This window comes from Tamandua tetradactyla, chromosome 7 (genome assembly GCF_023851605.1).
Source record: "Tamandua tetradactyla isolate mTamTet1 chromosome 7, mTamTet1.pri, whole genome shotgun sequence".
NCBI classification, from domain to species: domain Eukaryota; kingdom Metazoa; phylum Chordata; class Mammalia; order Pilosa; family Myrmecophagidae; genus Tamandua; species Tamandua tetradactyla.
Genome location: NC_135333.1, coordinates 115,645,483 through 115,673,405, shown reverse-complemented (window position 1 = coordinate 115,673,405; position 27,923 = coordinate 115,645,483). Strand labels below are relative to the sequence as shown.

Genomic DNA, 27,923 nt, shown 5'->3' with positions numbered 1-27,923 from the left:
CACCCCAGTTATTACATTCGATTGACTTGGAAAATCACGCTTCATACTGTATTAAGACAGGTAGTTAACATGTACCTTTTTTTTTGCACCAACCCCCTTCAAAGCGCATGTGTAAGAAAATGGCGAGTTTACGCAGGCGCATTAAGAAGTTCCGGCTGCCGCTTGGAACACGCGAAATGGCGGACGGGAGAGGGCGTTGACCCTAGAGCGCCTGCGTAATGGCGGGAGTTTTTTTGCCCCTTTTTGCGCAGGCGCAATGGGCGGAGAAAGGGTCCGGTCCCAGGATTGGTCGCGCAGGCGCAGGAAAGGATCCGTTTTGGCGGGCGGTTGGCGTTGCGCAGAAGGCGGCGGCAGCTGTGGCCAGTAGTCGGACCTCACCACAGAGGGATAGAGAAGACGTTAGCGTGAGTGATCGCTCTACATCCCGGGTAAGTGGCAGACAATCTAGTCTAGCCATACGAGGTCTTGAACCGACTCCAGTTGGGCCCGTTATTGTGTGAAATGAATGGATCGCGGGGTGGGGGTTAGGGAAGGGGGAGCGGTGGGCCCAGCTAACCAATAGAAGATCAGGGGGCGGGATGTTTTAGCCCTGTAGGGTTTTAGAGTTGGGCAGCTGAAGAGTTTGACTGGCGGGTATATAGACCTATTGGCTCTCCCTTTACCTACTGACTGATCGGTCTTTGGGCCATCGGAATGTGGGAGACGGGTTTTCGCCTCCTGAGCAGCGTTTCACTGAGCCAATGAGTAGGAAGCGCGCGGTAGGTTGGGCTTCTGCAAGAGGCAGCCGTTCGACTCCAATGGGGAATGTGGGAGTCGGGCGGCTACATGGATGGACCAGATCTGGAACCAGTAGGCAGACAGCCTAAGGAAAGCGCTCGGGCTGGTGGTCCAATCAGCGTACCAAGAGAGGGAGGGCTGAGATTTGGGGGTGCAAGGAAGGGGGATCAATGCTAGTGATGGCGTGCGAGAGTGGGTATTTTATCCACAATGTCTTTTCTAATGAATGCTAGTTTAGATCTCCATCCCATTCACTTGCTTGGTAGGGAAACCATACGTTTGTTGGTATTTTTTTCACCCCATCGTCCACCACTTTTTAGGTTTTGGGGGGAGCCGTGGAGGCCTTTTGACTTTGGGAATTCGCTTCTTTAGGAAGACTGACAAAATGCTAAAACGAATAAGATACATCTCTGTATACAGTTATGGAAAGACATCGAGATACATCTACAAAATAATAATGCATATTTTACGGACAAATTAGATACGTTTATAAATCCATGGAAAAAGTTTTTGGAAAGCTAGACACCAAAGTATGTTATTTATCTCTTGGAACACGGTGGGATAGGGCGGGTTGGGTTGGTCCGTGGGCACTTAAGTGTTTATCCCTAGTGTTTAAATCTTCGCAGGGACAATAATTTGGAATTTAAAGTTAAATTTACAAAAATAAAGGTATGTCATGGATATGATGGTAATGGTAGCATAATATTGTGAATGTAATTGTTTGAATTGTGCACATGAAAGTGGTTAAAATGAGAAATTGTTTGTATATATGTTACCAAAATTAAATAAAATAAAAAATAAATGCAGTTGGTTTTTTTTTTTTTTGGTATTCCAGTCATAATCACCTACTTCTCACCACCCCTTTTCAACCTCTAAAGAGTGTTGTTTTCCCCTTAACTAAGGTGATTTTTCGGTATGAAAATAAGTAACTTTTTTTTGAGTACTTAGTAGGGCTAAGCATAATGCTAAGTGCTTTATAAGGATTATCCATGACCCTGTCCTTTATCTTAGTTTTTTTCTGAGGAGTGCCCCTAGAGATTTTTTACAACCCTAGAGATTTTTGAACACCTCTTTTTGCTGTTCTTTTTGAGAATTTTTGTATTTGTATAAGGAAGTTAAGGAGAATGATATTTAGACTGTTGGGGAAAGGAAGATCCATTAAACAGATAATTCATTGCCTTTTGATTATATTTCCTTCAAGGTGTTTATTTTATGGTCGCAAACCTAATTGTATGTATGATAATGATGCAGCTGCTTTCTTTTTAAGAACTGAAGTGAGGTTAAGGATATTTGTCTCCAGTTTGTTTAGGTTTGAAAGGAATACTATTTTGATCTCAAATTCAGCCTCAGCACAAGACATTTTGAGCTGGGTAATTCTTTGCTGTAGAGGGCTGTCTTGAGCATTGAAGGATGTTTAGCAGCATGCCTGGCCTCTACCCACTAAAATACAGTAGCTTCTCACCCTACCCCAAATTGCAACAATCACAATGTCTCTAGACATTGTCCGATGTCTTGAGGGGTGGAGATGGGGCTCAAAATCTTCCCCTGTGGAAAATCAGTGCTCTAAAATATGGCAGATGCTAGAATTGTCAAAACATTTTAACAATTTGAAATTAGGTAAAGGAGGGAAGAAGTGGCTGAAGTGTTTAGGGAGTGGCCTTTGGTGGTAAATGGAGCACTAAATCCTAGTAATTAGCTCTTGGATAATCTCTTCCGATAGTCTTGATCAGTGTTCCATTGGATAAAAGGAAAATTTCGTTCAGGTTTTTACGATTATTACATTTTAAACATATTGGTTAATTATATTTTGTGTTTGTTGGACTTCCTAAAATAATCATAAATTATAGATGGTTCTTAGGTTTTCACTTGATTTAAGCCTCTTTCCTGAGAATCTTTTTGATCAATGACTCCAAAACTTTTTAATACATTTTAGAAAAGAAATATGTTTACTTAGAAAGAAATACATTTTACACTGTCCATGTACACAAGTTCTACTAAATACATGGGCAAAGCACTCTGATATTTCTCATTTATAGTATACTATTACATTTAGTAAAAAATGAAGTTCCATTTTTCTACTGAACTGATTTGATTTCACAGCTTATCACCATGTATAGAACCACAGTTTTGGTGGGGGGAAAACCCCCACCAAAACTTTGATATGAAAAATAGATAACCAAATTGTGCCACGTCCGTAGATTCCTCTCTGAGTGGATTCTTCAAACACTTGTGCTTAGCTTTAAGGCATACAAAGCAATACCTAAAAGGTTTATTCACTACAAGGGAAAAATAACACATTTTCCCTGATCTGTCTGAAAGCTAATAAGTAGAAAGCTTCTATCTAGATAGTGAACAGGATAATGGTTGGGGAAAGAGAAAGAAGGAACATCTGAAGTGACTGGATTTTTATATGTCTGGGAGAGTTCTGGAAATTCTGAGAGTCCTTGACAATAGTGCTGAAGGGAGGGAAAGGTATCCAGGGAACAAAGTCTTCTGAGGAGGATTAGTGAGTGTTTTTTACTTTTATTGAGCCATTATATTTAACCATGTCATGTCATTTTCATATTTTATTAGAAATAGCCCATTTATTTAACAACACCCTATGGTAAATCATTTCTGGTTTTTGTATGGGTTTTTTTTTGTCTTTCTCCTCGGTCTATTTTTATTTCCATTCACTTTACATGGAATTGGGCCTAAAGCTGTGCTGTGGATGTTGATTTTAAAAGTGATAAATTAGAGTGTGAGATACTACTTATGACTATGTATGACTGCTATTTACACAATCTTTAATCATAAACTTAGACTCTGGGCAATCATCTTTTCTCCTTAACAAACCCTGATGTCCATTCCCTGCTTAAGCTTATAGAAGATGATTTTTACTGACTAATATACTAATTATACTACTGGGAAAGGAGTCCAGGTCATCCTGAGAAGAGTTGGCTTGTGCCAAGTCCAAGATGCAGATTTATTGGATTTCTGTAAGCCACTCGAAGCCAACTTAACACTCGTGTTGGCAGAACACCCACACTGACAACTACGGCCTATGTTTAGCCTGTCCAGGAGCTCTACCATCTAGCATGTTTGATGAAAACCTACGCTGACTTGTTAGTAGCTCTGTAAATACTAGGCCTTTCCGAGTTTGTCTTCTCGGGTCTGCCAAAAATTTTTTTGGCAAATTGCATCATGTGATTGCCTCAGTTCACCCTTTGAAATGAAGGATTAAAGGTTTTAGACATTCTTTGGGTCACCTGAAGCATAATTATTTTCAGATCACTATTCAACCTTATATGTGCCCAGTTTATTATTTTTCAAACTTTATTTCCCCAGTGTATTAGTTTTCTGTAGCTACTGTAACAACTTGCCACAAACTGGGTGGCTTAAAACAACAGAAATTTATTCTCTCACAGTTCTGGAGGGCAGAAGTCAGAAATTCAGACGGCAGCAAGGCCACACTCCTTGGAGGCTGTTAAAGGAGAATCCGTCCCTTGCGTCTTTCTCCTCCTGGCAGCTGTTGGCCACATCTCTCTATTCATCTTTTAGAGAAGATGTTGGACAGGTGTAAGATTTTTGTGAAGTGATTTCAGCAGTTATAAATGCAAATCAAGGACTCATTCTAACATTCAGGGCCAGTGTAGTACTATGGTAGCCTTGCCTAGAGCTTGAGGAACTGAAGCCTGAGTTGTTGGCTGATTGCCAACTCCTCAGGGAATTGACACAGGCTAACAGACCTATACTTGTTAACTATGTGTTTACACCTTTTTGAATAAAAGATTTGCTAAAAATGGTATGATGAACTAGCTAGGCCATTTTTACTCGTATCTTAATGAGAATGTGAGCTGTGTGGTGTGGATTTCCTTTCCAAGTAAAAGCAGTTTGTCAGAGTTAAACATTACAGACTTTCTACCTGAATGAAAATAGGTCATGGAAAGTGTAAAAATTTTCACATCCAATCTCATTCTTCTGATTTACCAAGTGCCTGTCTCATTGTGCTTCATTGCTAGGAAGGATACTAGAAAGCCTGGAATTGAGATGCCATCGTTGAAAGACTGTTTCAAAATAAAGTTTTATAAAGCACCCTCGTTTTTTCTTTCTTCCATAGAGAGAAGGAACCAGATTGAATCCAAGTATTTCTCTGATTGTAATCGATATTTCTTAGAATAAAGTGAGTTCATGTCTGAGCCAGCCAAGTATACTTATGTCAAAATAAAATACCCTGTGCTAAGGAGGTCAACTAACGGGATGGGAAATCCATCTTAAGTTTGGTTTCTGTGGCAAATCTTTGATCTCTGTGTGCCTTGTTTCTCATCCCTAAATCAGTGAGACTCATTTACCTCCCAAGTTGTTGAGGAGGGTAATATACTACTAATTTGTTGAGTATTTCACAACAATAAATTATATCTAGGATCTGATAACATGTAAGCAAACCTCATTTATATACAAGTAGTTGGAGAAAGGCTTAGGTAAAACTTACAGATAACTTCAGAAAATTCGTTGGTTATTTTTAACTTTCTCTTATCAAATATTTTACCTTCTATTTGAAATTTTTGTTTCTTTTTCCGTAACAGACCTATGAGATAGGGCACATAACACCAGCTAGGTGATAAAGTGATCAGTTCCTTAAAGGACATAACAATCCTAAATGTTTGTATAACTAATAATAGAGCTTCAAAGTATGTGAAGAAAAAACTGATAGAGCTGAAAAGAGAAATAGATATCCGTGATTATATTTGGAGATTTCAATACCCCTTTCTCGTTAAGGAAGAAGACTTGAACAACACTACCAGCCAACCTCATCTAATTGACAAAGAACATGCCATTCAACAGCAGAATACATAATCTTTTCAAGTTCATTTGGAATATTTACCACCATAGACCATCTTCTGTCCATGAAAAAAAAAAAGTCTGAAATTTCAAAGGATTTGACCATAAAAGCTTGTTTTCAGATTGTAATGGGATTAAATTAGAAATTAATAACAGAAAAGGTAACTGGAAAATCACCAAATATTTGGAAACTAAAGAGTACACTTTTAAGTAACCCATACACTAAAGGAGAAATTACAAAGAAAATTAGAAAGTATTTTGGACTAAGTGAAAATGAGACCGTGACATCAACTTGTGTGGAATGAAGCTAACGTGGTGCTTAGAGGGAAATTTGTAGCATTACAATTCAATTAAAAGAAAACAGGCTTAAAGTCAGTGACCTAAGTTTAAGAAACAAGCACAAATCAAATCCAAAGTCAGCAGTAGGAAGAAAATGAGAACGGTAAAAGCAGTAATTAATGAAATACAAAACAATAGAGAAAATCAATGAGACGGAAAGTTGTCTTTTCAGAAGATTGATCACATCGATAAACTGAACAAGTCTGATCAGGAAAAAAAAGATTACTCGTATCAGGAGTAAGAGGGAACATCACTTCAGATTTTACAGATATTAAAAAGGTAATAAGGGGATATTATGAACAACTATGCCAGTAAATCCAGTGTCTCAGATGAAATTAATCACTTTTTAAAAGAATTAAATTACCAAAGCTCACTTAAGAAATACTGAACCTTGCTGGCCTTATATCTATTAAGGAAATAGGATTTGTAGTTAAAAACCTTCCCACAAAGAAAACTCCAGGCCCACATGGCTTCATTGGTGAATTTTACCAAACCTTTAAGGAAGAAATAGTATCAATTCTAGACAAACTTTTTCAGAAAATATGAAAAGTGGGAATACTTATCAAAGTATTAGTTATTTTTTACTTCCTCTCCTATGAGACATTTTTCATTCTGTTTTATATTTTTCAGAGTGTTTTCTTGTTCTTTTTCCACAACAGATCTATGAGATAAGTAGGGCAAGTAATTAATGCCCAGGTTAAGTGAACTTTGTCCGATTTGTCCTCTCAGTGATATAGTCAGGATAGAACCCACATCTCCATTTTCCTAGTTCAGATCTTTCCACTCTTAACAAGTTGTCCTTTTAGTATCTTTTTCATAACTTTGGGAGAAGGTTCTAACCAGCACTGATTAAAGGAAGGAGAAACTTTTAAAACTGCAAACTTTTACCATTAAGCCCAAGACTAGACTAGACTCATGGTGTCCCTGCAATTGACACTTATTAGGCCCTCAGTAAATATTCCGTAACCAACTGAACAGTTTTAGAGCAAGGATCAGAATTACTATGTTAATCATCATCCCTTTGGCATAGGATTTGAAATGGAAATGTAGTTGGAACTTGAACAAAAAGAAAAATCTTGCTTGGCTAAGTTAAATGTCAAAACACTCAGTTGAAAGAGCTGGGTGGTCTGAGATTGGCCATCCCTTTAAACCATTTATCTGGTGGTGGCCTTTCTTTGCATTTAACATCAATATATCTGTAGTGTAGAGCACACTTTTATGATATTGTGCCATAGTAACTCACACTTAAATGTCAATAGAGACACTTGCAAAGACCTGCAAGGTTCAATAACTTCTGGTGTGGGTTTGTTTCTCCTGTCATCACCCATTATGTATTTTTTTTTTTACAGCTTTTAAATTGCTACAGAGAGGAATTGGTCAGGATCATAATAGATAGCCAAGGAGCTGCCAACGTTACCCTTGGATGATGTGGGGGAAAAGTTCAATACCGCTTGATTTTATTTATCTAAATTGTAGGCTGTGACTTCAGTATGATTGATGTTGCAGATACAACCAGGTAATGGTAAAGCACAAAATTATGCCATATGTTGAAGGAACATTTCTCTTTTACTCCCTGAAGTTTTATGAGCTGAGTTACATCTTATTCCAGTTATATAGAAACTCCTTTTTTGTCAACATGTATTAACCAGATTTTAGTATATTGACTTAAATTCTAATCTTTTCAGCATTGAAGTTAGAGTTATTTTAGAGGTTTTAGTTTAAGAATATGCAAATTAACTTTTAGGACTTTTGAATGTCTTTGCTAAGTTAAGACTATGAGAGAACCTAAATTGTCTGGTTTAGTATAGGCTTTTTGTTGAAATAGAGGATTTGCTGAAATTACCTGAAGGGGACTTTGTAGTCAGCCCTTAAGCTGCTGATGTCCAAAATCTGTGCAAGCTCGATGATGCTGGGGTACACTGAGTCTTAATTTTATACTGAAGTTTGAAGTACGCTTTATAGCTATGATTTTATTTAGGGGTGGGCACTTCAATTCTCTTTTAGCCCTTCCATATTTTGCAAACATAGTTTCCAAGAGTAGGATCAGGTATAAATCCAGGATTCTTGGTAATGTACTCAAATATTGCCATTATCCATTTTTCTTAAAATTTATGATTAAATCATCAGATGATTTATGAGGGGTGACAGGGATAGGGTCTCCTGATTCATGCTTCACATTTAATAAAGGGAGGAGTGGTTGTGAGATCCCATCTCAAGGGTCTGGTGCCTTGAAATGGGTTCAGTAATTTCCAAGGGGGAAGTTGTTGGAAAGCACCATCTGGAAGACATTTTCTTATAGTGGTGCCAGATTTTACCTTCTCATAAATCTTGAATGTTTGGATGTCTAGCCTCTTGCGTAGTGGTGAGTTTAGGTGTGCACTAACTAAATTTAAACAATGCTTAAGAGAAGAAATCCAGTAGATTTTAATAAAAGAAATTTCATGTAAAATTATTTTATAGGATTGATACCTGGTAATGAGATAATCAAGAATTTGTGTGTTACTGCTAAATCTACCTGTTTACCAGACTGATAACTTCAAACAGTTCTGAGACTTGAAATGCTATAGTCCACATCCATTTATATTTTTTAATGGTCAGCAGAGCTTGAGAGATAGATGGAACAAGCAGTTGAAATTTACAAGACAGCTTAGTTTAAAATATATATATTAAAAATGGATTATATTAATATGTATTATAATATGTTAATGGATTATAATATATATGTTTTATAAACTAAAAGAACAAAAGACTCTTTACTCCCTTGCTCACTGGGTCAGGAGGCATGGATAATCAACAAACAAGATACGTTGCCCCAGAATAATACTATGACTGGTTGAAGCATTGCCTTGGCCTGATTTTTAAAGGATCATGAACTGGAGCTGTGGTAGCCAAAGGGAGAGCATTTCCTCCTGACACTCCTCTCTATTAATAAAGTTTGTGTTGTCTATATGTGGCTTGTTAATGATAGGGGTGTTAACGACCACAGTTAATCTTCCTCCTCAACTCTTTCTTAATCCAGTCTCTTAAACAGACATTTAAAAAGCTTTTAACTCCTCTTGAATTGGATGCTCATGGGCTTTTGGTGGAGGTGGAGTGATAGTTATCAGCCCATTTAACAAAACCTGAGACAGCCAAGACAGCTGTAATGTGCATCTTTATACTGTGTTTTTGTTAAAATGCCACATGGCTAATACTTTGGAAATCATAAATCCAGTGGAAGAAAACATTTTTATAGAGGGTATTTTAGTTTTATGCAATATGTGCTATGTATCTAAGACCACTGATACTTCAAGATCCATAAAGAGCAAAGAACATAGAGCAGATTAAAATGATTCTTTAAATTTGGTATGTTTTCATTGGGTTTATTTCATAAGGCTATCTAGAGAATGCCTTGAAGACAGGGTAGTACCTGACAATTTAATCTTAACCAAAACTACTTCTTTCCCCAAAGACCTTAGGGAAGCAACAGGAATTTCTCAAGCCTGGGCCAACTCAAGTCGCCCATAAGTGGCATATTTAATTAATTAATATGATCAGAACTTTTGCATGTGGCCTCTTCCTTCCTTGCTCTTCAGCCCTGGCTTTCTGGAGGATTTTATCATCTTAGTAGGCTTAAAAAATTTATATTGAAACTATAAAATGAAGAGAGAGCTCATTGATTATGCATTTTGACATTTAAACTATCACCTCCAAATAGTTTAGTGGGTAAGTCAAATGAGGAAACATACTAATTGGTGGTCATTCCTTTCTGGACACTACAAAGAAAGCTTAGGGAAACATTTAGTGTTATGTTATATATGCTTTTGCTCATCAGTGATGATGAAAATAAATTGTACTACACCAAGATCTAAGTAAAGCCACCAAGATGGCTGCCACTGAAAAGCAGTGACTGAAGGAACTGGGACAGGAATCAGGCAGAGCAGACACCAGAGACCCTGTGTAGCTGGTTTTATCTGTGACTCCAGGACTGACTGGTTAATGCAGAGACTGATCCAATACATCTGTTGTTCTGAATCTCCCCAGCTTTCTGTAATGCCATCTTACTTTTTCTCTAATTGCTGGGACGACAGTTTTAAAATTTTTTTTTCTTTCATCCTTATGTTTGGTATGTTTTTCCCCTCTCCTCTTTCTGCTTCGCCTCCTCACCTCTTGTTTTGTTTTGTTTTAAGATTCATCTGTTAAAGAAGTCTTCTGTCAGGGGCTTGAAATGTAGGTTCTGACTGTGCTGACCACAAAGCCCTTTGATGTTTTTCAAGGTTTACTTCTCACCAGATTCCTGGTTTAGGTGCCTTTTCCCAGCATTCAAAGCCTATGAGGTGAAACTGCCTTGTATATGAAGGCTTGGGGGGCCTGCTGTTTTCTCCTATCCTTATGGGCTTTAGTTGCCAGAAACTATAGTTATAATCGAGGCCTTTACCAGAAAGTTCCTGTCTACGTTCAAGAGAGGGCTGAGAGCTGTTATGCCTGAAAGGCTCTCTAGAAACTTGAGAAGCTGCTTACCCCTTCCCATGGAGATTTCCACAAGGATAAGGTTGCGTTTAGAGGCTGACTGCTCAGAGGCTCACCTCTCCTTTCTGTCATGGTACTAGGGTTCTACCTTAATCACTCCATCATTCTGCCAGCCGTGTCTCATTTCTCATACTGAAACACCCCCTCTGCCCAAGCTCTGCGTGAACCACCAGTCTTGATACTTTATCTGATCCAGGCTCTAGCCTTTAAATTGTCCGTCTGGCTTTGTGTTTCATTTGACCCTAATACACTGGGTCGCATTGTCTAAAAGAGAATTATGTCCCCTCCGATGTCTGAGTGCATTTCTCATTTCTTACTGGTGCTCCTGAGCAAATCTGTAACTTCAAGGTTAAGATAAGACACATTCCATCAGAACTATGTCGTCATCCTTGCCAGTTTCTGATCTGTGACTGTCCAGGAGATTTACAAGACAATCACATGCCATTCTTTACAGAATATTATGGTTGGTCTCTGACTCCTGGCATCAGGCCCAACTTGATTTGTCAGCTGTTAAAAAATCCATTTCCAAAAGAGAAACGGACCTCAGTTCGTGTGCCCTTTAAGTAGTTCTTAAGGGTAGAAGGGAGGGAATCGATATATTTCCTGATACTGTAGGAGGCAGGGTGGACACCAGAATACTTTTGTCCCTTCCCTTGCTGATTGCACTTCTCTTTTTTGAAAGATTTCACTAAAATGTTGGTGTTGCTGTCATTCTTTCCTGTCCTTTATCCCTTCATAGAATTGCTATGAATTAGTCTTCATTCTGCAGTCTCCAATGCTTTTCTGAGTTTTTAGGAGTAAGAATAAGTATTTTACCCTTGAGAAAACATACCTGCCCTGTCCTCTGAAAGTTTATTAATTTTCTGATACTAGTTAACAAAGACACTGGTCTTCCTTTCCTGCTACTAACATGTTGAGCCGCAGGAGTTACTTTACCATATAGCATGTGATTTGGTTTAACAGTTCAGGAATTTGGAAGGTCACATATTTCCTGCTGCTATTATGTTCAGCCCTCCCATTTTTTTACAAAAGCTTTTCGTTGGGGAACTTAACAACTCTTTGGTTTTAACATAAACTCACGCTTTCGCTAGGAGGTAGGCAATAGGGATTTATTTGGCCCATTTTAGTGGGGTTAGATCTAAATTTTTTTTACTCCAGATCATACATAGCAAGTTAATCACAGAATCAGAACCCTGATCTAATTCCTTTGGCATTAGTTAATGAGAGACCAAAAAGGCAGTTTTCACTTTGATTTTCTCATGGCTCCATTCAAATTTGAACATATTCCTCTATAATTGAAAATTTTTTTTACTTTGCCCTCATATCCTATAATACCTTCTGTTTGGCAGCCAAAATAATCACTATTACCTGCTTTTTCCTCAGTTGGATTCTTTGCTTTTGATGGTCCCTTTTACTTTCCTTCCATGGCAGCAACTTCTGGCTCTAAAGACCCATCCGTATATGTGAAACAGAGCTTGGCTATGGAGTTCTCTGAAATGTTCTTTAGCGCCAGGAGAAAGGAAAAATTATGGAACGTCTATAAATATCTTTTTTGTATCTCAGTCCTCCTCTAGTTTTAGGAACTATTGTTGTAGGGAGTTTATAATGGTATTTAGTATTAATAATGTATCAGGTGGGTAAGAATTATTCTAAAATTTGTTTGATAATATTATAAGAACTAATGAAAAGTGATCTTAAATCTAATAGCAAAGATTATGGCTAGACTGTTCCCTCTCCCTTTTTTAAAAAAAACTACTGCTTATAAATTCTGTTGAAAACGTATTTTGGTAGTGTTTGGAGCCCCCTGGATTCTATATCTGTATCTAGTAACTCCCCAAAGAAGGAAAATTGTATCTTTGAGATATTTCCCCTACTCTTTCCTGTCTCTCCCACCCCACCCCTGCAATTTTAATGAACTGTTCAGCGACAGATGGTACAAAGGCCTTCTTCAGAGTGCTTCTGGTGGGCTGGATTGTGGGGCTGGTATACAGATCGTGGTGTAGAAAGACCTAGCCTTTCCCCTCCCCCTGCCATTTGAGCTATAATCCTGTTAGATTATGTTAAAATGCCATTGATTGATTCTTAGTGCTGTTTGAGAACTAGGCAGAAATTTTAGATTTAAAACCCAAGAAGCAGTTCCCTTGAGTACTGAATGCCTTAGCCTTGAAGCCAAGGGAGGTACCTTCCAACTTCTCCACCCCGTCTTCACTGAAAAGGAAAGTTAAGCCTTTTAACTTTTCCGTTTGCCTCTTCCCCCCCTTAGTCTAGTACTGCTGCCAGTAGTCATGGCAACGGACTGGGACAGCTGCGCAGTGGCGCCCAGGCAGCTGGGTGGGGGCGGGGGAGCTTCCAGCCCGCCAAGCCCCAGACCTGGGAGGGGAGGCCCCTCCTGTTAGTCCAGAGGGAAAGAAAGAACTGGGGCCATCCGGTAGGTAAAGAAGGGAACCCCCATTTTTCTTCTAGTTTTGGGGCACCTCTTCTGCATGAAGGTATCAAGGGAAATTTTTCTCTTACCTCCCTCAAACTGAAGAACACATGCATATCCTTGTTTTTCCTGATGAGGCAAGGGAGGCCATGACCACAATGCTTAACTGCATGCATCTAACACGGGGCTGGTTTTAACCCCAGCGCTCTGACCTATACTTCTCAGCTTCCGGAAATTCCAAGGTGAGTTGAGTGGGGTGGGGTACTCCCTGGAATATGACATTTCCTCTCTGTTGAGGTCGAAGGCAGTTTTTATTTCCAGTAAACAAAATTGGATATATCTTCTTGAAGCTTAGGGCTCTCTTCTAAGTCCATGAAAAAATTATTTGAAACCTCCCTACCTATATTCCTACATTCTCTCTTCCAAATAAAACGTTTTAATGAAAACTTAGTTGTATTACAGAACAGTAAAGGGTACAGGTAGTTTTTTAGATGGGCAAACCTATTGCTAGTAAGTTTTGGAGATGTGGTTTCCAACTATATCTTTGTAATAATTCCTTAAATTTTGCTAATTTGAAGTAAATTAATAAATACATCTTGAACATAATTTTGAGATTGGTAGTTGCTCGTCCTATTCCTGATAGTGATCTGGAATAGGGAGTAAAAATAGTGACCTTTTTCTGGTCAGGTTGGAGATATTTTAGGGAGTGCTGGAAAATATCTTTAAAGATGACAGCAAAATAAAAATGGAGTTCACTTAAGAAAACAGTTCCTATTACTCCATAATCCAGACTGTAGGCACTGTTTAACATGGTTAAGGAAGAATTCTTTACAATGATTATGGCAGCAACAACGTTGAAATTTTAAAAACTAGATTCTCTGTTGAGTACCCCCTGGTGTGCATATTTCTGAACTTAACTCAATTTCCATTTGTGTAGCCTTGTTTCAGCTTTCCTTGGGCCTCTGAATGGTTCCTCTGTGTTTTGAGGCTTCATGTTGATGCTGAGTCTGAGGCCAGACTTCTTTTTCCTCCTCTTCCTCTGGCCTAAAGTCAACTTCAGTTGAGAAGAGGAGAGGTAACTTTTTTAACTGTTTGGATTAATTGAACCTTGGGAATTACTGAACAATCCAGTGACTGATTTTGAATTTTAGGACTAAAATCTTTTTCTCCTCTCAGCCTCCTCCCCTACTCCCAAATGAGCTTGCTAAAGGAGGTTCAGTATGTTTGAGATGTCGGCTTTGCCTTTGTGAGCTGATGAATGCTCTGAAGGGACAAGCTCAATTTGTTTAAGGGAAATGTACCAAGTCACTAAAAATGTGGTGAAAGATGCCTGAGCAGGCCTGTTTTTTTTTTTTCCTGCCAAGAAATTGGTCAAGATGCTCAGAGCAGAAGAAGTTACACTTGGTGGCTTTTCTTTTTTTTATAGAGCCTCATGTATCTTAGAGAAAACGGTTGCAGTTATATCATGGTTCTTTTAACTGAAGGTTTTCTTCTTTTCTCTTTGAGTTCTTAGCCTGTAAGCAGATATAAAAATAGCCAGGAATAATATACCACACTATGTGTCTTTTAGAATCTGAAATTAAAGAAGTTAGACAATTGTGGCATCTAATAATTTGGGCTGTTTAGTTAAAGGGAAAGTTTTGGAGAGAAGACTTCATGGCAACTTTGTGTATACCTCCTACAACCCATCAAGAGGACACAGAAAGCTTTAACTCCTAATATGAATTCTAACCATTTGTCTTTTCCATTTTCAGGAACCCGGTGGCCTTAGTCCTTCAGTGAAATAGTGTGAGACATGGGAAAGAAAACCAAGCGGACAGCTGACAGTTCATCTTCAGAAGATGAAGAGGAGTATGTTGTAGAGAAGGTGCTAGACAGGCGCGTGGTTAAGGGGCAAGTGGAGTATCTACTGAAGTGGAAAGGCTTTTCTGAGTAAGTGTCCTCTCTCAGGCTTTAGGGCTCTGTAGAGGTAGACTTCTTTGGCTTACTTCCCCATGAACCACCACCATGTTTGTCTTTCTCTTCCCTCACTTGTACACCTTTCCTGAGAAATCACAGACATAGCAATAAGCTAAATAAAATCTCTTCCCTTGTGGAGCTGATGTTCTATTGATAGTGCTTTTGAAAGGAAGTATAATTAATTGATCAGGAACACAGACACGAGCCAAATTGGCTGGGTCCAGATTTTTGCTCCACCGCTTATGAAGGCTGGGTGACCTTAGTTAAGTTACTTAGTCTTTTTTCCTCCTCCATAAAATAAAGATAAGAAATAATACCTTCATAGGGTTGATGGGTGGATGTACAGAGCCTGACACATAAGTTCAGTGTAAATATAAACTGTTATTGATACTGTTCTTTTTGATATAACTAAGCTAAAGTACATGTTTAAGGGGGGAAAAAGTCATTCCCCTAGATGTTCATAACGCTCCGAATTGATCCTTGGATCTCGAAAGTGTCACAGAACAAAGCACCCATCTTTAAGGAGAGACTTAGATCTGAGGTCACATTTTTTTTCTCCAACATTTTATTTTGAAAATTTCAAAATAAAGGCAAAATCCTAGACATTCAAAGCAAAGGAAATTTACGGTGAACACTCAGATACACACCACCTAGTTTTTACCATTAATATGTTAATGTATTTACTTAATCTCTCCATTTATTAACTTTTCTATTTATCAATCCTATCTGATGTTTTTTGTTTGTTTTTATATTTTTTTAATAAAAAATTTTTTTAAACCTTAAAAAAACCCTCCTTTTAAGTCAAGAGCTCTAAGAATAATACTGAATTGTTGATTAGGATCTTAGGAGTAACTGGCTTTATGCTGAAATGCTGAAGTAGATTATTTTCTTCTTTGCAGTAAATAGGCAGTTATTGAAGCATAAAAGAGAGCTTGAAGATGAAATACCTGGGATTATGTAATCATTAGGTATTCTGCCTCAATTTCTGATGAATTATTTTCCCAGGGTGCATAATAAAGAATGGATCTCTAACAACCCAAGTGAACTGATAGGAACCTGTTTCGTTTTGACTCCTTAGAACAATGTTGTCCAGTAGAAGGTAATGCAAGCTACATTTGTAATTTAAAAATTTTCTGGTGACCAGAATAAGGAAAGGTCAAATAAATTTTGATAGTATATTTTATTTATGTATAAAATATTTTAGATTTTTTGTGTGTGCCAAGTGTTCTAGTTTGCTAGCTGCCGGAATGCAATATACCAGAAACAGAATGGCTTTTAAAAGGGGGAATTTTTAATAAGTTGCTAGTTTACAGTTCTAAGGCCAAGAAAATGTCCCAATTAAAGCAAGTCTATAAAAACATCCAATCAAAGGCATCCAGGGAAAGATACCTTCGTTCAAGAAGGCCAATGAAGTTCAGGGTTTCTTTCTCAAGTGGAAAGGCATATGGTGAACACAGTCAGAGGTTCTCTCTCATCTGGAAGGGCACATGGTGAACACGGCGTCATCATCTGCTAGCTTCTTCTCCTGCCTTCCTGTTTCGTGAAGCTCCCCAGGAGGCATTTTCCTTCTTCATCTCCAAAGTTCGCTGGCTGGTGGGCTCTTTTTCTTGTGGCAATGTCATTCTGCTCTGCTCTCTCTGAACTGCTCTTCTCCAAAATGTTTCCTCTTTTATAGGACTCCAGAAACTAATCAAGACCCACCAAAATGGGTGGGGACGTGCCTCAACCTAATCTAGCCCAACAACCACTCTTGATTAAATCACATCTCCAGGGAGATGATCTAATCACAGTTTCGGGTATACAGTACTAAATAGGGATTAGAAGAAACGGCTGCCTTTACAAAATGGGATTAGGATTAAAATATGGCTTTTCTAGGGTACATACATCCTCTAAACCAGCACACCAAGTCTTCAAAATCTGGCATATTTTTTATGTTTCATAATATGCCATATCTAATTTAGACTATCCATGTTTCAAGTGCACAATAGCCACTATGTGGCTAGTGGTTACAATATTGAACATCAAAGCCTGAAAGTGTAGGACCTGAATATATTTGATGTTTTGACAATATCTTTGGATAAAGTTGTGAGGCACAAGCCTTGGAACATACTGAAGGTTATTTCATTACATGAATCATGGTTTCTCATCTGGAGCACTGTTGGCATTTTAGATGAGACAATTCATGCATTACAGGATGCTTAGCAACTCTAATGCCCAGGGCACTAAAATGTGGGTAGACCCACCCCCACCCTACCAAATGCATCCAAACACTGCATTTATCAGAAAATGCCCTTCATATTTTTAAAGGGGAGTAGTATCACAATTTACTGTAGAAATAAGTACCAGTAAGTTACCTAATCCTGTAGCACTATGAGATAGTAGTTAAAATACCACCTAAAGATTTTTTAAATTAGACTTTTTTCTTTTTTAATAGACTTTACTTTTTAGAGCAGTTGTAGTTTTAAAGAAAAATTATGCAGAAACTAGAGTTCCTGTAATGCCCCTTCAAAAAAATCACACATTTTTTCCTATTAATATTTTTCATTAGTGTGGTACATTTGTTAAAAGTATTGAACCAGTATTATTAGAATTATATTATTAACTGAAGTCCATAATTCACATTAGGGTTCACTCTGTATGTATGGTTCAATTTTTTCTTTCATTTTTATTGTAGTAACATATATACAACATAAAGTTTCCCATTTTAACCACTTTCAAATATGCGATTCAGTGGTATAAATTACATTCACATTGTGCTACCATTACCACCATTCATTATCACAACTTCCATTACCCTTAACAGAAGCTCTTTACCCATTAATCAATAACCCTCCTCCTCCCCATTCCCCTTTCCCCTCCCCCTGGTTCCCTGTAATCTACTTTTTCTCTGAATTTGCATATTCTAGTTTTTTCGTACTAGTAAGGTCATGCAGTATTTGTCTTTTTGTGTCTGGCTTACTTCACTTAACGTGATGTCTTCAAGGAAACACCCAAAGGTTTTGAGGATGTTTATTGGGCCCTTTGAATCGTCACTGGAAATACTTGGGCATTTTGAAGGTACTTGAAGCTATCACTGTCTATAGTTGAGGCACTTGTACCTTACCATGAGTTGGGGTAGACGGATTAAGAATTTTATTTCACTTTTATCAGAAGTGTCTAGGATTTCATAAAAGACCGTAGAACACGGTTTTGCACCCCCTCCTCGACACTATCTATAACCAAGTACTTATGTTATAGGCAGTGGTCGGATTCTATCTCATGTGTTTTCTTCAATTGTCATAGCAGCTTTTAGAGGTATCTTCATTTTACAGATGATGAAATTAGTGGAGTTAAGTGATTTGTTGAAGATCATGTAACTAGTAGGTGCTAGAACAAGAATCCAGCAACAAGTTTTGTCTGGCAAAGCCTAGCCTCTTTTTAAATTATAGCGTGTTATCTTTGGGTAAAAATTGGTTGAAGCAAAAACAACAGTACCAAAATGGTAGGATTAATCCCATTTTAAGACTGGCTTTCCTTGCTATCAGCAGAGACTCTCCCCTACCCCCAAGTCTACTTGCTTATATTATAGTATTGGCACACCCCTTGATTTTAATGCCAGAGGAAATAAAACTATATGGTCTATGAATTTTGGGCAAAGTTACTGTGTGACAAATTTTTTTCTGCTGAGAACGGATATGAAAGAGAGGCTTTTCCAGTATTAACCAAATGATTTGGAAATAAATATTGTTTGATTCTTAAGTTCCTTTTGAGTAAAACTACTTAGGGTAAATAGCTCAGACTTTTCTCTAGATAGAATCATTCTGGTTCTAATTTGGGTCCCATTATTAAGGCATTATTATGAATGGCATGTGTTGAAACCATTCCCATCTAAAGATGCGTTAGTTAAAAACAAATAAAATATCTAAAATGGATAATGTGTATTTAAAAAAATTTTCCCAAGTCAAAGGATTATAGAAGCTGCTTTTATGATGCATTTCTGGATGTATCATAATATGAACTGGTCCTTTTCCTATAACCAGAGGAATCTCTGCCACTGCCTAAAGGTAAAAACGATGCCTCGTTTAGTTTTTTCCATATAGGTATATTTCTTCTTTGATTCCATAAACTTATTGATGTTGTTGGTGGTTGGATTTTCTGAAACCCACGCCAGGAATAGAGAAAACAACTTTCAGAATATCAACTATTGCTTTTCCTCATAACAGGACCCCTTTGGTCCAAGTTTAATTAGACCCAATTATTAGTAATTTTTTTGCTTATTAATACAAAAATATTGACTACCTACTGCCAGGAGACTTGTCCAGAGCATTTGAATTGATGCACTCCAAATTCCACTCAGTTGTCTTCTTCTTCCTGTTTGCCTATATTCTAATGATTTAAAACCTTTTTTGCCTTTTTTCTAAATAACTTTCCAATCCTCCAATAATTTGTTGCCATTTCTCCAAAATAGAATAGTATATGTAAGACAATGTAAATTGGCAATTCATAATTTATTAGGTTGTCCTCCCTGAAGAATTGCCTAGATGGATATAGATAAGAATCACATTATTTTACCACTTAGAAAGCAGAATTAAATTAAAATTTTTAAAAAGCAATTTTATTGGGTATAATTTATATACCATAGAATTCGAACATTGAAAGTGTACAGTTCAGTGACTTTGAGTAAATTTATAGAAGTGTACAACTGTTACCACTATTTTAGTTTTCTAGGCTGTTCAAAGCAGATACTGTGAAATGGATTGACTTAAACATGGGAATTTATTAGCTTACAGTTTTGAGGCTGTGAAAATATCCAAATCAAGGTATCATAAGGTGGTGCTTTCTTCCCACAGACCAGCTGTCTGTGATCTTTGTCTCCTCTGCCACATGGCAAGGCACATTATGGTTCCCTTCTCTTCCATGTTTTGTTGCTTTCAGCTTCATACTTTCATGGCTTTCTCTCTCCCCCTCTGTATTCATTCTGTTTATAAAGAACTCTGGTAATAGCATTAAAACACATCCTGAAGGAGATGGGTTACACCTTAACTGAGCCTCATCAAAAAGTCCTACTTAAGATAGTTTGATTGAACGCCATAAGTACTTGGAATCTCAGGTAGGACATGAGATTGTGCTGGTTTGTCCAGAGTGATGCCCCGATGAATCCCAGAGTGATTCAATCAGTGAGTGGAAAAGTATCTGCAAAGCCCCCTTCGGGGAGTGGTGAGAACGGAGAGAAATTCAACTTCCCCAAGTTGAATTCTTGATATTCTCACAAACAGTGTGGACAACCAAAGCTATAGGCAGAGCCCCCAGTCTTGGGGTTTGTTCATATGAAACTTAACCCCACAAAGCATAGGTCAAGCCTACTTAAAATTAGGCCTAAGAGTCACCCCCAAGAGAGCCTCTTTTGTTGCTCAGATGTGGCCCCTCTCTCCAGCCAACACAACGAGCAGTCTCACCACCCTACCCCTCTCTACATGGGACATGACTCCTAGGGGTGTGGACCTTCCTGGCAACGTGCGACAGAGATCTTGGAATGAGCGGAGACTCAGCATCAAGGGATTGAGAAAAACCCTAGAATGAGCTGAGACTCAGCATCAAGGGATTGAGAAAACCTTCTCGACCAAAAGAGGGAAGAGGGATGAGACAAAGTGTCAGTGGCTGAGAGATTCCGAACAGAGTCCAGAGGTTTTCCTGGAGGTTATTCTTATGCATCAAGTAGATATCACCTTGTTATTCAAGATGTAATGGAGAGGCTGGAGGGAACTGCCTGAAAATGTAGAGCTGTGTTCCAGTAGCCATGTTTCTTGAGGATGATTGAATAATGATACAGCTGTCACAGTGTGACTGTGTGATTGTGAAAACCTTGTGTCTGATGCTCCTTTTATCTACCTTGTCAACAGACGAGTAGGACATATGGAATAAAAATAAATAATGGGGGAAGAAATGTTAAAATAAATTTAGTTTGAAATGCTAGTGATCAATGAAGGCAAGGGGTAAGGGGTATGATAGGTATAATCTTTTTTTTTTCTTTCCTGTGTTCGTTTCATTTCTTTTTCTATTGTCTTTTTGTTTCTTTTTCTGAATTAATGCAGATGTTCTAAGAAATGATGAATATGCAACTAGGTGATAATATTGTGAATTACTGATTATGTATGTTTTATTTTGTTTCTTATTTTTTTAATTAATAAATAAACTTAAAAAAAAAAAGTCCTACTTATAATAGGCTTATATCCACAGGAATGGATTAGATCTAAGGACATATTTTTCTTGGGTACATATAGCTTTAAACTACTGTAACCACAACCCAGGTTTAGAATATTTCCATACCCCCCCCCCCCAAATTCCCTTGAGCCCTTTTGTAGTTAATCCCAGCTAACCTCTGATCTGCTTTCTGTCTAAATTTATCTTTTCTAGACATTTCATTTAAATGGAATCAGATAATATATAATCTTTTTGTTTGGTTTCTTTAACTTAGCGTAATGTTTTTGAGGTTCATCCATGTTGTAGCTTATATCAGTATTTCATTTCTTTTTATTGCTAAATAATATTCCATTATATGGATATACCACATTCTGTTACCAGTTCACCAGTTGATGAACATCTGAATTGTTTTCTCTTTTTGGCTGTTATGAATGACCAATGTGTACAAGTTTGTGTGGACATATGTTTTCATTTCTCTTGGGTAAATTCGTAGGATCACATTTCTTATCTCATTAAGCATAAAGTTTCTTTACTTTTCTCCTACATGTCTTCTTGCGTTATAATAAAGCTTTGGGTTTTTTGTTGTTGTTGTTGTTTTCTCCCTCTTCTTGTCCAGGGAGCACAACACTTGGGAACCTGAAAAAAACTTGGACTGCCCTGAGCTAATTTCCGAGTTTATGAAAAAGTATAAGAAGATGAAGGAGGGTGAAAATAACAAACCCAGGGAGAAGTCAGAAAGTAACAAAAGGAAATCCAATTTCTCGAACAGTGCTGATGATATCAAATCCAAAAAAAAGAGAGAGGTAAGCTTCCTTTTCCCAATTCCCTCTACCCCCAAATTATTCTGCCACCCCCCCCCCCAAAAAAAAGCCTTATTTAATTATTTCTTTTTTCCTTTCTAAGTAAGACCTACAAGGTAAATTGTTGAACAAAAGAGCTTCCACGGAAGTAGGTTATTGGCTAACTACAGTGTTCCCTTCTGGCTGAGTGAGATATGTATTTTATGCCCACTGAGTTGTCTTGAGGTGGCAAAATTAAATCTCTGTAAAACATCAAACCACTCTGTCTTTCCCATAAATAGAAGACTTAGTTATCTTACACAGGGAGAGTCTTTGTGAAATTTTTAAGGATAGAAAGGGTCTTTGAAATGTTTATCACTTCCTTATTCCCTTTGTATTTTTTTTTAAGAGACTACAGGTGAATTTTTTCTATTAGCAGTTGTAGATTTACAGATAAATTATTCATATATTCTCTCTTGATCCTACTGTTTTACATACTCTGAATGAGGAATTTTCATATTCCTTTTGAATATTTTTATTGTTGCATTTGTGATGTATGTTTTTATGAAATTTTGGTTTGATTCAGTTGCTGTAATCCTTTCTCTTTTAAAATTTTTATTTTTTCTGTCTGCACGTGTGTGCATGCAAGCGCGCACACACCAGCCAGCTTCCACTCTTCATTTATTTCAAGGTTGGGAAGGCTTTTGTGATGAAGGATGTATTATACCCTTAAAGTTTAATAAAATAAAAGTGTAAGTCCACTTCAGAATCTTCTAGTATCACTACCACAGGCATCCCTATTTGTCTTCATTCTACTTGGATACTCATCTTTCTAAAGCATTAGTTCTCAATCTCGGCTGCACATTATAATCACCTGGGGAGGCTTTAAAAAATTCTCCAGTGCCCAAGATGTACCTCAGACCAGTTAAATTGGGATTTCTGTGTGGGTTCCACCTAGGCATCAGTATTTCTATGCAGTCAGGATGGAGAACCACTGTTGAGAGATACATTATGAATTAAAACAACTTTTTAGTTTTGGGAATTCCTCTGGGGATAGGGAAAAAAAACACAAGTAAAATACATTTGATTGTTTTGCTTCCTAAATGAAGTATATGTATAAATTTCATATATTTCTAATTACACCATAGTGCTTGCAAAAGAATAGCATATTCGGAGCAATGAAATTGTTCTAAGATTGATTGTGGTGATGAATACACAACAATGTGATAATACTGTGAGCCATTGATTGTATACTTTGGATGGACTGTATGGTGTGAATATATCTCAAAATTACATTAAAAAAGGAAAAAGCATAAATGCCTTTTAATAACATCAACCCACCAATTTCTTTTTGTGCTAAAGGGCAAGTTTGACCTTCTTTGCACTTATATTTTGAATTTGTCTAACACATGTTTTCTTGTTGGATTGCTTAGAAGTGCCTTTATTAGGGCTTAAACAAATGATTCTTTGTCTCCATTGGAGAGGAAATGGGAAACCAGCGTTCCAAAAATAATTGAAATGAGAGTGAAAGATTAGAGGCTACAAGTAAAATTGGACTCTGAGTTTGTCCTGGTTTCCTTATTTATTTTCCTGATTAATTTTATTTTTTACAACGTTACTTTTTAAATTGCCCCATTTTGGTAAGGTTTGTATATCATTATGATATACCGTATTGATAAATTATTTGAGAAGGCCTTTCCTTCTCTAGAGAATGTGACTTGGTTCTTTGGTTCTTTTTTCTACCTTCCTCCTTTCTTCTGTCCCTCTCTCTCTCCCTTAGTGCCTTGTATTCTGACTTGTGTCATTTGATTCATTTTCTAGCTAAGAGTGAAAACAACACAGTAACTAGCTATTTGTGACGTAGTTTTTATTTTTTCAACCTAGGATTTTGTCCTTTTAAAAAAAAAAAAAAAAGAGCAATCTGTTTTAGAGCCACTGGCCAGGGCAGAGAGTTTCATTCCTAGGCCAGAATCTGATGCTGCTGACCTTGAAAACAGCCCCCACAAGTCCCTTATATCTTAATGTTCATCTGGGGCCCCTGGCAGTATTCTCAGCAGTGCTGGCGGCTGTCAGGTAGGCAGCTGGGAAGATAGGTGATTGTATGTTTTAAAGGTACAGGAGGGGATTGCGTTTCTTACTTTAGACCACTGCAGAAGAAATTTGTTAGTCGGCATTATGCCTGATTTAAGATTACTGCCTGTGCGATGATTTTAGCATTTTTCTCACCTTGGCATTTTTCTTGCCTTGGCTCCTTTTCAGCAGCTTTAACATTTTTCTTCCACCCCCTCCCCCTTCCTTCCCTATGTGGCAAACTGTTTTCAGCCGCCAGCTATGATTTATGACTCAGCCCTTGCGCCAGCATTCCAGCTGTGAGCAGCTGTATGCACATCTGGGAACTTCTTCCCCTTAAGCACCCCCAAAAGTGGCTATGTTTTTATAGTCAGTATCTCCCCTTGATCCATGCATGGAATTTCCTCTTCAGTGTTGGTTCTGGTATCTTTGGGAACTACCTGGATCCTGAATGCTTTGTATCTCTCGGAGCAAAGCAAGGTGAAAATCAGATCCAAGAGATTTTATTATGAAAATCAGACATGAGAGATTTCATTCATTTGGACAGTTTTTCTAAATCTTTTTCTGTGTTGCCACAAGATAAACTTGTATTATCTAACATAATAATGTTTTAAATTTTTCCTGATTTGTATAAAGTTTTACAATTTTGCTCTCAGCGGTGCATTTACATCTGGATCAGACTCTATTTACCTAGATTGCATTTCCACCAATTTAAGTAACCCCCTAGTGAATTATTGGTATTTTTCTTTTAATTTAACTTTTTTATTAGAGAAGTTGTAGGTTTACAGCAAAATCATGTAAAGAGTACAGCAGTACCATATATACATCTGCCCCTATTTTATTAACCCTTTGTATTAGTGTGGTACCTTTGTTACAATTGATGAAAGAATATTATAATTATAGTAATAACTATAGTCCATAGTTTACATTAGGGTGTATTATGTTTCCCCCATACCACCCTATTATTGATACTTTGCAGACTTAGTAGTTTTTGAAGTTTATAAATTGAAAATGGGCTATTTAGGGTAAACATGGACTTAATCATTTCAGAAGCTAAAACTTAGGGTATCATTAGAATAAAAGGTGGTTAGAGGAATTCCTGAATGATGAATCCAGAATATCAGGAAGGATATTAAAGAATTTTAGGAGTCACTCATAATCTTTCGAAGGAATACCATGAAGGACAACTCCATCTTCTTGCAATAATACCTCTTAGCATCACTGTCACTGGCTCACCCAGTATGATGTTTCTTAAGTTCTAAGAATTTCTGAATTGGTGACAAATGGTGTCAGGTGATATTAACTTAGGTTATGCTTTGTTGATCTGAGAACGGGGAGATTTTTTTGTTCTTCCTCCCAAACTGTAATCTTTCTTCATCTTCTTTTTATAGCAGAGCAATGATATTGCTCGGGGCTTTGAGAGAGGTCTGGAACCAGAGAAGATCATTGGGGCAACAGATTCTTGTGGCGATTTAATGTTCCTAATGAAATGGTGAGAAATTTGGGGCCTCACTTTAAAATTGTATTTCTTTGCCAATAACTTGAATTTGTATGAAAGATGAGTGGCACTTGATTCTTGAAGATTTTATAACTGTATAGCTTTTACAGTGTGATCATGTGAAAATCTTGTGTCTGTTATCTTTTATCTAGGATATGGGCAGATGAGTTAAAAATTAAGGAAAAATAAATAGAAAAATAATAGGAGGGGATAAGAAGTAAAAAAATAGTTGGGTAGATTAAAATACTAGTCAATGAGAGAGGGGAGGGGTAAGGGGTTTGGGATGTTCTAAAAATGATCTTGGTGATAAATATACAATTATGTGATAATATTGTGAGCCGTTGACTGTATACTGTGGATGGACTATGTTTGTGAAGATTTCTCAATACAAATTAAAAAAAAAAAAGTGACAAGGTGAAATATTCCTGAACTAAGAAACTTGTTTTTCCAGAACTTATCTAATACTAACCATTGGTATTAAATGAGAATTGTGACTCCTAAAATGGACTTAAAACTTTCAGCTTTAGTATTAGGCCAAATTTTATTATAATAGCTCATATAGCAGGAAAAAAATTGAGATAAGAAATATATAAACATGACCTAACCATTAGTTTATTCAGTTCTGAATCATTTACCATCGCTGGAGGCTGAGACTAGTGAGTGGTTTTGTGGGGTTTTTTGTATTTGTTGTTTGGCGTGGACAGGCTGTGGAAATCGAACCCGGGTCTCCAGCATGGCAGGCGAGAATTCTGCCACTGAGCCACTGTTGCACCGCCCCACTGAATAGTATTTAAAAGAGAAAAATAATCTCAACCAAAAACATTAACTAATTCTGACCAAAACACAAGTTATTTCATCTGGCAGAGAGACTGGCTCTTAAAGGAAAGTGCAGTACTTCCCCTCAATTTTGTTTCTTAAAGACAGGGTAATTTATGCTTGGCCCTTGCTACCTCTCTGTTTCCAGATATTCTGGGCTTGTGGTTTAAGTTTGATCTCTAAATAGAGGACTCGGACTAGCATGCCACTAAGGAAAGTAATTACCTTAAACGTTATATAATCATAAGACTTAACATTCAATGTGATAGAAGTGCTGCTAGTAAGTTACCCAGATATTTGTATTTAAAGTATCACTATATTCTGTCAGTAGTAAGGAGCTGTTGAGATTTTTTTTCTACTCACCCATATGTGTTACTTATGTTTTATAAAGGATGTTTTTTTCTGGGGGGGGGCGGAACATGGTCCAGGAATTGAACCCGAATCTCCCGCATAGAAGGCAGGCATTCTAACCACTGAACTACCTTTGCACCCTGTGTTACTTATGTTTTAGATTCATATATTAACTAGCTTTTCCCAGCATAGTCCAAATTTGAGAATCTGTTGTAAACAATGTCTGTCCCTTCTTCTCACCCATCATACCTCTATGAATTAACTTCTCTATTTTCTAGCAAATGAGATACTGATTTGCCTACATCTCAGGAAGATTCTAATTAAAAGTTTTTTTCATGGTTAAGGAATTCTTGCTAGTTTTTTTGTTATACATGGTAGTGGAGTCTGAGTAACTTGAATTATTAAAATTTGCAGGTAATTCCTACATTTCAATTTAGTGACTAGATTTTATATCCTCTCTTAGTCTCTCTTTAAAAAGTACTTTTGCTGATTTAAATTTCAGTTTTCTTCTTCTAATCCACAGTTCTTACCAAGGGGATAAAGGGTTTTAAAGGACTAAACAGTGAGGAGGGTTAAGATTCCTTCACTTGGATTATCAAAAAAACGGATTGATCAACTTTGAACAAAATCAGTAGGGTTGAGTGTAGGTTTGATTTTATATTCATGCATATGCTCATACATGCAAATAAAAGTCATAGAAGCGGAATTAATACAACTTTTTCAGTCTTTTTGACTGAGCTTGCCATGTTTTGCGTCTAATTTGTAGCTGAAGACTCATAGTTAAATGATATAGATGAATAAGTTAATTCTTTTACTTAAATTTCTACATGAAAATAATGATCTGTTTAGAGTCCTTTTCAAAATCAAAGTGAAGAGGAAATCAAGTTAGCTATATCCAGACAATGACATAAGTTTCTGTTTAGACATGCTCTCTCACTCTTACATTCTCTCCTGAGTCTCATATTCTTTCTCTCCAGGAAAGACACAGATGAAGCAGACCTGGTTCTTGCAAAAGAAGCAAATGTGAAATGTCCACAGATTGTGATAGCATTTTATGAAGAGAGACTGACGTGGCATGCATATCCTGAAGATGCGGAAAACAAAGAGAAAGAAACAGCAAAGAGCTAAAGGAGGGGGTGGTCTCTGTTATTTCTCTTTGTACATAATACATTCACCTCCCTGCCTCTTCTTCCCTCTATCCACCCTCTTCTATCCTAAACATATCCATAAAAAAATGTGCTTATCACTGTGCTCCACAGGAGAAATGTTGGTATTGGTTCTCTTGTAACATAACTGATGGTCTCGTTCATGATAAGTGTCTCCGTGAAGATCAGGCATTTACATATTGTATGTAGTTCCCACAGTCTTTTCCTTTGCCCCACTCTCTTCCTTCTGCTCC

General features: G+C 37.4%; 1 protein-coding gene across 5 annotated transcripts; it reads left to right on the top strand.

Moving 5' to 3' along the window:
- The first annotated feature begins 281 nt into the window (after positions 1–281).
- CBX5 (chromobox 5) lies at positions 282–27,775 on the top strand. 5 transcript variants are annotated; one of them, XM_077110910.1, is made up of 7 exons: positions 282–428; positions 5,536–6,216; positions 7,287–7,453; positions 14,626–14,803; positions 21,627–21,813; positions 25,251–25,351; positions 27,502–27,775. In XM_077110910.1, the coding sequence occupies exons 4-7, from the start codon at positions 14,667–14,669 to the stop codon at positions 27,650–27,652; spliced, it is 576 nt and encodes a 191-aa protein (XP_076967025.1). In that variant the 5' UTR covers positions 282–428; positions 5,536–6,216; positions 7,287–7,453; positions 14,626–14,666; the 3' UTR covers positions 27,653–27,775. The 5 variants fall into 5 exon arrangements, with proteins under 5 accessions (XP_076967025.1, XP_076967027.1, XP_076967023.1 ...); XM_077110912.1 differs by lacking the exons at positions 5,536–6,216; positions 7,287–7,453 and adding an exon at positions 13,809–13,946; XM_077110908.1 differs by lacking the exons at positions 5,536–6,216; positions 7,287–7,453 and having other exon boundaries at positions 285–428.
- The last annotated feature ends 148 nt before the right edge of the window (positions 27,776–27,923 follow it).

Excerpts from the sequence above, each read along its gene's own strand:
- CBX5 (XM_077110912.1), top strand. The coding sequence starts at position 14,667 with ATGGGAAAGAAAACCAAGCGGACAGCTGACAGTTCATCTTCAGAAGAT. Across the intron at positions 14,804-21,626 it reads AAGTGGAAAGGCTTTTCTGA|GGAGCACAACACTTGGGAAC; the intron begins GTAAGTGTCCTC and ends CTTCTTGTCCAG. Across the intron at positions 21,814-25,250 it reads AATCCAAAAAAAAGAGAGAG|CAGAGCAATGATATTGCTCG; the intron begins GTAAGCTTCCTT and ends TTCTTTTTATAG.